The sequence below is a fragment of the Amia ocellicauda genome, chromosome 6 (assembly GCF_036373705.1).
Source record: "Amia ocellicauda isolate fAmiCal2 chromosome 6, fAmiCal2.hap1, whole genome shotgun sequence".
NCBI classification, from domain to species: Eukaryota; Metazoa; Chordata; class Actinopteri; order Amiiformes; family Amiidae; genus Amia; species Amia ocellicauda.
Window position 1 is genome coordinate 28,205,373 of NC_089855.1, and position 8,325 is coordinate 28,213,697.

An 8,325-nucleotide genomic window follows, 5' to 3' on the forward strand; every position below is an offset into this window, starting at 1 on the left:
GTGTATCAGTTTAGTGCTCTGTTTTGTGGACAATTGTGCTTACTTTATTTTTTAGTGTTCATAGTTAGCACAGCATAATATAAGGCTATTAAAATATGCCACTATTTAATAACACAATGGGTATTCGTTTATCCCTGGCTGCATTGCAATGAATTAGAGCACAGTCGCCCTCTGGTGGCAGTTAAAAATACAAACTGACTTACGAATGAGGCCTTTAAACCATGATAATAAAACTATGTAAGATTTTATTCATTAATTGAAGTTTCTACCCAGGACTAAATTGTCTCTGAAAATATATTTGATTAAGATGCCTTGCAGAGAAAAAAACCAATGCATCTGAATGTGTCTTAATATTGTTTTATTCTGCGGTCTGGATTGCAGGTAGCTCGACTAATGGAGATGGGCTTTTCCAGAGTAGATGCTATGGAAGCTTTAAGAGCTTCGAATAATGATATCAACATGGCTACTAATTTCCTACTACAGCACTGAGAGTAGCCGAAAATACATGGACTAGTCTGCATTGTGGCCAGCTTGAAGGAAGTAATTTTCTACGAACTGGTTTGGGATTTTGCCCGCTGGATATAAATAGGAAAATCAGTAAGTAAATCTAAAAAGTGTAATGCTCAAATCAGTTGCTGGCTTCATATAAAATGGTATCAAAGGAAGCTTTGTTTAGGCAGACAAAGTATGTTGAGGGGTCGGTTGATTTATTATTGCATTTCTGTCATGGAAGCTGAACACGAGGATGAAGGAATAACTTGTGGCCAGGTGTTGGAGTGTTTATTTTAAACAAGCTGTATAATTTGTTCAATGAACTGCAGTCTTAAAATGCAACTGAAATCCTTAATGGTAATGCTTTGAGGCATGTCACATTTTTAAGTCGCCCAGTCCAGTAAGAGAAACTAAACTGGTATTCTTTTTTGTCCAAATATTTGGAGTAATATGAGTGAGTGTGTAGAAATACATTCACCTCCAAAATTAAATATGGTGTGTCATTTTCAATTAAACGCATTACCACCATTCTGCTTTTATTTTATTGCATACTGTATGTGGTAATGTTGTTTTGATTTGGGGTTTATTCATAAGATTACTAATTGCACATTTTTAATATAAATCCTGCAAACTTTTTTCTCAATAATTTAATAAAGTATTGTTTAAATAGGTTGCTGGGGTTTACATTGTTCTCTTTAAATTAAACAAGTTGACAATACGTTCTTGAATAAAAGGGACAATTTATATTTTGTGTACTTTCTATATATGCTTTCCTACTGTACAGAGTATACCATAGGTTTGTATTTATGGTGTACAGTCTGTATGTGTGTGTGAAGGGTTTATTTGCAGATTTTTTCAATGTATATCACCATAGAATAAAAGCTATCTGAAGTAATGTCATAACACCTCCACAGTTAATAATATTGTACTAAATGTATTTACATCTTATGAGAAAATTAATTATTTGTAATTGATCTATTTATAAACTCACCTGAACCTAGATGTCCTATGATGTTCTTTGTCAAACTGGAGTGAGAAAGTGTTGTAAATATTTGGGATTTTAAGGTTGAATAGGTTTTTTCTTCCACACAGAAACCTATTTGATGTATCTTAAATTCACATGTGACACTTTCGTATTTGCTTTCAGAACTGGAATGTTCTGTTGTGCTTAGTTTGCTGTTTTTACTGAAAAGACATAAACGCATCCTCAGCGGCAGAGTGTCAGTTTGCTGTGGTGAGATTAAGCACAGGAAAACCAATGCCTCAATACAAAGTAACTGGTTTCCATGTTAGAATTTGCTGAAGTCTGCTTGAAGATCTTTTATGATTAAACTGGCAGGACACAAATGTTATTGCACTTTTGATGGATAAGTAGTTTCTACATTTCTTAATGGTTTCCAACCATATAAAAAAATGTATATATGAGGAAAGGAAAACAACTGATTTCTCTGTTGTTGGCTGCCAGTGGTTTCCCAAATTAATCACACACTGTGTATAAATGTGCAGCCGCGATTTATATATATATGCAAATGCTGAATTCTGTTGGTCTTCTTTTGTATGTTGAGCACTGTGCTGTAAACACATACGATGGTAAATGCTTTAATAAAACCTACCTCTCATCCAAGTCCATCTTGTCTTTGAAATGACCTCTGTCACAAAAGCTGCTGGAGTCCTGGTGCATCATGCCTTGCAGCAGCAAACACATGCTGGAGTGGAAACTACAGATGTGAGACAGATCCCTGAGTATAGAGAATTATAGGCCTGTACTTTCAGTGTACGGACAAGACAAATAGGAGCTTATCGCTGAAGGGGATCAGGTGTCCTGCTGCATCAGCCAAGGTGTTCTCATGGAGCCGTGCTGGAAAATCAAGGGGTGTGTATTGCCCCTCTGTGAAGCACGGTGATTTGCACAGCTGAATTTTTGGAAAGCACAAAGTTCTTCACCCCTGTTCTTGGATTTAGCAGGTCTAAAATAGCTGGCGATGACATTAAAGTGCAAATAAGTGGCAAAATGAGTCAGAATGAGAGCCACCATCAGCTGATATATTGGAATTAGTGATTCTTAATTGAATCTGGATCTGGTTAGACACAGAGATCAGAAAGTTTGTATTAAAGCTGCACTTAACTGCACTGGTAAAGTGGTAAAGTGGAATATCCTGTTTATGCTGGACACCTTTTGGTTAGTTTTTGTTTGTTTGTTTTTTGTAGTCATTAAAGAGAAATTCTTATACAAAATCTATGACAAATCGTTACCTTATTTCACTATATGATGATCAAACAGGAAAAAAGCCATGGTTTATAAATTACAGTATTAAAAAGGAGCTGTAAATACCCCAAACAGTAATTATAAAATACTGGGGGTGAACAAAACTAAAAAAAAACTGGTATCAAGTGGGTAATAATATTAATAATATAAAAAAATAATATGAAACGATAATAGCTTCAAGTCCTTGGCGTTAGAAAAATATTTTTAATACTTCTACAGTAAAAGGTACATTTACTTGTCAAATTAATATATTTTTAGTAGAGAGGCAATACATTGTAAATCTAATGTAAACTGCTATTGAAAACAATAGTTTTGTTGTCGTTTTTTCTTTGATTATAATGCACTATTTAAATTCTGCTTTGTGGTGGAGGGTTTCCTAGTTATTGTGAATTGTCCTAATCTTAATAGTGAGATGTGATATACACTCACCTAAAGGATTATTAGGAACACCTGTTCAGTTTCTCATTAATGCAATTATCTAACCAACCAATCACATGGCAGTTGCTTCAATGCATTTAGGGGTGTGGTCCTGGTCAAGACAATCTCCTGAACTCCAAACTGAATGTCTGAATGGGAAAGAAAGGTGATTTGAGCAATTTTGAGCGTGGCATGGTTGTTGGTGCCAGACGGGCCGGTCTGAGTATTTCACAATCTGCTCAGTTACTGGGATTTTCACGCACAACCATTTCTAGGGTTTACAAAGAATGGTGTGAAAAGGGAAAAACATCCAGTATGCGGCAGTCCTGTGGGCGAAAATGCCTTGTTGATGCTAGAGGTCAGAGGAGAATGGGCCGACTGATTCAAGCTGATAGAAGAGCAACTTTGACTGAAATAACCACTCGTTACAACCGAGGTATGCAGCAAAGCATTTGTGAGGCCACAACACGTACAACCTTGAGGCGGATGGGCTACAACAGCAGAAGACCCCACCGGGTACCACTCATCTCCACTACAAATAGGAAAAAGAGGCTACAATTTGCACAAGCTCACCAAAATTGGACAGTTGAAGACTGGAAAAATGTTGCCTGGTCTGATGAGTCTCGATTTCTGTTGAGACATTCAGATGGTAGAGTCAGAATTTGGCGTAAACAGAATGAGAACATGGATTCATCATGCCTTGTTACCACTATGCAGGCTGGTGGTGGTGGTGTAATGGTGTGGCAGATGTTTTCTTGGCACACTTTAGGCCCCTTAGTGCCAATTGGGCATCGTTTAAATGCCACGGCCTACCTGAGCATTGTTTCTGACCATGTCCATCCCTTTATGACCACCATGTACCCATCCTCTGATGGCTACTTCCAGCAGGATAATGCACCATGTCACAAAGGTCGAATAATTTCAAATTGGTTTCTTGAACATGACAATGAGTTCACTGTACTAAACTGGCCCCCACAGTCACCAGATCTCAACCCAATAGAGCATCTTTGGGATGTGGTGGAACGGGAGCTTCGTGCCCTGGATGTGCATCCCACAAATCTCCATCAACTGCAAGATGCTATCCTATCAATATGGGCCAACATTTCTAAAGAATGCTTTCAGCACCTTGTTGAATCAATGCCACGTAGAATTAAGGCAGTTCTGAAGGTGAAAGGGGGTCAAACACAGTATTAGTATGGTGTTCCTAATAATCCTTTAGGTGAGTGTAGATGTTCAATTGCAGCTGGAAAGTATGTTTCAGTGGAGCAAAACTAGAAGTGTCTAGAAGTGTTATGAGGTGCTTAAATCAGTAAGTAGCACACCTAGAAAGTCTTGATAATTTGTCTAATTAAACCTGGAATAAATTGACTATCTTCTGTTTTTTAATCTTATCTAAGAACTCTTACTGTGTGTGTTTTCCATTGATAAACAAGACTTTTTAATGAAATGTCCTGCAGTATGTTTTAGTTTTTTTTTTAGTTTTTTTTTTATGAAAGAAGGAATAACAACTTTCGCAGGAGAAAATGTAGAGAAGAAAATTGGGTCCATCCCTGACCTGGAGTATCTACAGTCTGCTCATCCAAGGTGTGCAGGGGAGGGGACATCTTGTAGATTTGCATATTTTGTTTCCAAATTAGGCACACTGATACGCCGCCTTCGTTTAAATCGTACTCTGAAAACAACAAATGATGTTGCTGAGAAAGCTGGCATAGCTTCAGTGTGTTGACAGACAGCATCAATTGGAATTTGAGACCCCCTCCTGAAGTGTAATGACTACAGGTTTATTTCACATCTTATTCGTCAACACGGGTCCTGAAGGAGAGTTGTTTTTAACAACTGTTTTAGTGAGTGAATAGATGGAGTGAATGAGGTGAAGTGACACAGCGGTGCAAAAGGGCTCTTTGGCTCAATGAAGATTCATTAGAGGTGAACGAAACGTATAAAGCCAAGGTCCAGTTTGTGTTCTCGCCCCAGATTGCAGAGTAAGTGCTAGTGAATGAAACGGCCCTACCTGAGTACTCCTGAGAATGCAGGCAATCAAAAGCATGCAGCTGAGCACAAAGTTTTATTTCTGTATCACTGGAGATTTTTCTTTTTCATTTGATCTGTTGATGAAATAGAAAAACTAATCTCTCCGGTACCATGGGGCCTAGGATAGATTAACTTCCAGTCTTTGAAAGAGCGAGAGAAAAAATAAAAAAGGGGCGTCACATTATGGCTTTAACCTTGACGAAAATGCACTGCACACATTACAAGCAGAAGAGAACAATGTCAAATGAATAGAGATGCATGAAGCATTTCCTTTCAGTCCTGTCTACTCATATAGACCTTTGAGTTGGGAATCAAAAACAGCATTTTTTTATTGTTTTCCATAAAAGACAAAATGAATGTGACTAGTTTAACCTAGTTTAAGGATCTAATATTGTATTTTATTTGGGAGTCCATGCCCATTAAATTGGAGTACAGAATATGTGTTATGGGCTGCTATTATGACAACACCATGTAATTAATTCACAGTCTCATTTACACAGTTAATTTCACAGTGTGAAGAGAAACAAACAGTAGGTGTAAAGTCTTTTTCAGCTGCATACATAAATGAAGATCAGTAATTCAATTAATAGTATTGTGTACAAATGGAAAAGCCACTGGACAGCATTTATTTGTTTGCAGACCTCCCCAAAACATCTAAAGTATTCCTTATCAATCACCCGCTCCTGCTCATCCCTGGCCCCTAAGTGGTGGAATGACCTTCCAACTGAAGTCAAGACAGCAGCACTTAAAAGTCGTTAAAAGTCCCTGACCTCCTTCCTGCGCTTACTCAAAACACATCTTTTCAGACAGTGCTTTAGTCAGTTACTCTCCTGTAAGATAGCACGTATACAATGATTATCTTAGTTCTTGCCTTGCATTACTAGTACTTGTATTGTTTAATTTGATTTCCCCTACGCTCCCTTCCCCTGGCCCTTGACTGTGACCTAACATCTTGTCTGCACTTATCAGCTTTTACAATCAAGGATGTAAGACCTCACTTATTGTGTAAATTGGAATTTGTAAAATGTATGCTTTGAATTGCACTGTATTATGTGAATTGGAATTTGTAATATGTTATGCCTAGAGATATGATAGTTGCACTGGTGTTTAAACTATAGTGCCCCCTTTCTTCTAAATTTAACACTGCACCACTCATCAATGTCAGTTAAGAGGATTAGGGGAATGCCCTGGTTTTGGGCTGGTCCTTGATTTATTATTAAACCTGTGTTTCGTGCAGGAATGCCTCACTGTGCTCAAATACCATTCAGCACAGCAGAGAATTGCACAATTCTTTTTATATGCGACTGAGTCCCCAGTAATGTTACCACAAACACTTGCAAGCTGTTGCAAAACCATTGTTTTTTTCCATTTGCTGAAGAATTTTTAGTGACTTATTCTAGCATGCTCATGCTTGTGAAATATCAATGGGTTACTGCCAGCAGTAGACATTGTAAACACTGAAATTTTTAAACTTTAAAGGCAGTGAAACCATTTCTGTATAACCTACAAGTTTTTCTATGTATTTATGTATCATTATTACTATATTATTACTGTATATATGTCCTTTACATAGGACTGGCTATAAAACTTGCACATGTTTTCTGCAACTATCCTGAACAAAAATATAAACGTAACATGCAACAGTTTCAAATATTTTATGGAGTTAAAGTGCATATTCATTAGGCCCTAATCTATGTATTTCAAGTCTCTGTCCAGGTGGCTGGCGTTGGACGATCCCACAGTTGAAAAGGCCGGATGTGGAGGTCCTGGCCTGGTGTGGTTACATGTGGTCTGTGGTTTTGAGGCAGGTTGGACGTACTGCCACGTACTGTGTAGGTGCACCTGTGTAATGACGGCTTCGTGATATGTTTGGGGAGCTTGCACATCCCTTGTATGTTAAATTAGATGGTATTAGAGTTACAGTCAATTCGTGGTGAGGCGTAATTTGAGGGTTGGTCAAGGCTAATGGTTAATGTGGGATGTTAGTGTTAGCATAGGTAGGTTAACAGTGAGGTTTAAGATAGGGTAAGTGTTGGGTCAGGGCCACAGATTGACTTGATTTACAGTAGTGTTAAAGTTATGCTTATTTTGTGGCCTGGATAACAGGTACAGACTGACTTCCTCTCTGACTTACATTACTGGTCTCCATCAGTTGTCTCCAACCCCGTCTCACAGGTCATAATTGCATCATCTGTGCAACCTACTTGTTGATCCCTTGGGTTAGTCTTGGTATTGGGGCTGTTGTTTAATATATGATCTGGGGAAAGGTTACAGGTAGTGTTAATGTAGTGGTGGTTAAGGTTAAGATTACGATAACCCCTACAGTAGTGGTTAAGAGGTTTAGGGTTGTGTCTGGGAGAGGGGGTTGTATTTGGGTTTGAGTTCGTGAAGTGGTTTGTTCTGGTTCAGAGTGGAGCGCGGGTTGTAACATTGTGGTTGACAGTTTGATTTGGTTTAGAGTTGGTTTAGGGGTTGTGTTAGGATAAGTCTGGGATTAAGGTTAGGGGACAAGATTTGGGAAACCTCTACTGCAGTGGTTTTCAAACCGGTCCTGGAGTACCCCCTGCCCTGCTGGTTTTTGTTCCAACCGAGGTCTTAATTAATTAATTTAATTGTATGTTGCTTTGATAGTTCAATTAAGAATTCAATTAAGCAATTAAGACCTCGGTTGGAACAAAAACCAGCAGGGCAGTGGGTACTCCAGGACTGGTTTGAAAACTACTGCTCTATTGGGACCAAAATTATGTCATTATATTTGTAATTTGTATGTTAATAAAGAGTGCCAGAAGATGGCAGCAAAATCATTGGGCACCTTCAAATGGACTCAAGACTATTGGTTTACTTTGTGCTGCTGATGCTACTGCTGATGCTATGCTAAATAAATGAATTGGGTATTTTTGTTACATGTACTATATTACTAAAAGAAGAAAAAAAAATCAGATAACACACATGACGTCAGTTGTTCTCGTTACGTTGAATAGTGTGTAGGTCTAAACCCACCCTTGGCCAGAAAGATACTCCTCTCATTCCTGTCATAGCACAGTGTGTAGTGCAGTGAGGGATGCACCGTGTGACAGTGCCAGCGTTGTCTGGTGATGATTGATTGGGTTAAGATGAAG

The 8,325-nt window shown here is 38.3% G+C and overlaps 1 protein-coding gene across 1 annotated transcript in view; it reads left to right on the forward strand.

Annotated features, from left to right (window-relative positions):
- The window catches only part of ubac2 (UBA domain containing 2), a 72,171-nt gene extending 70,055 nt beyond the window's left edge, over window positions 1-2,116 (forward strand). The window contains exon 9 of the mRNA XM_066706757.1: window positions 382-2,116. Coding sequence (XP_066562854.1) covers window positions 382-489 — 108 coding nt within the window. The 3' untranslated portion in view covers window positions 490-2,116. The remainder of the gene's footprint in view (window positions 1-381) is intronic.
- Window positions 2,117-8,325: the final 6,209 nt, after the last annotated feature.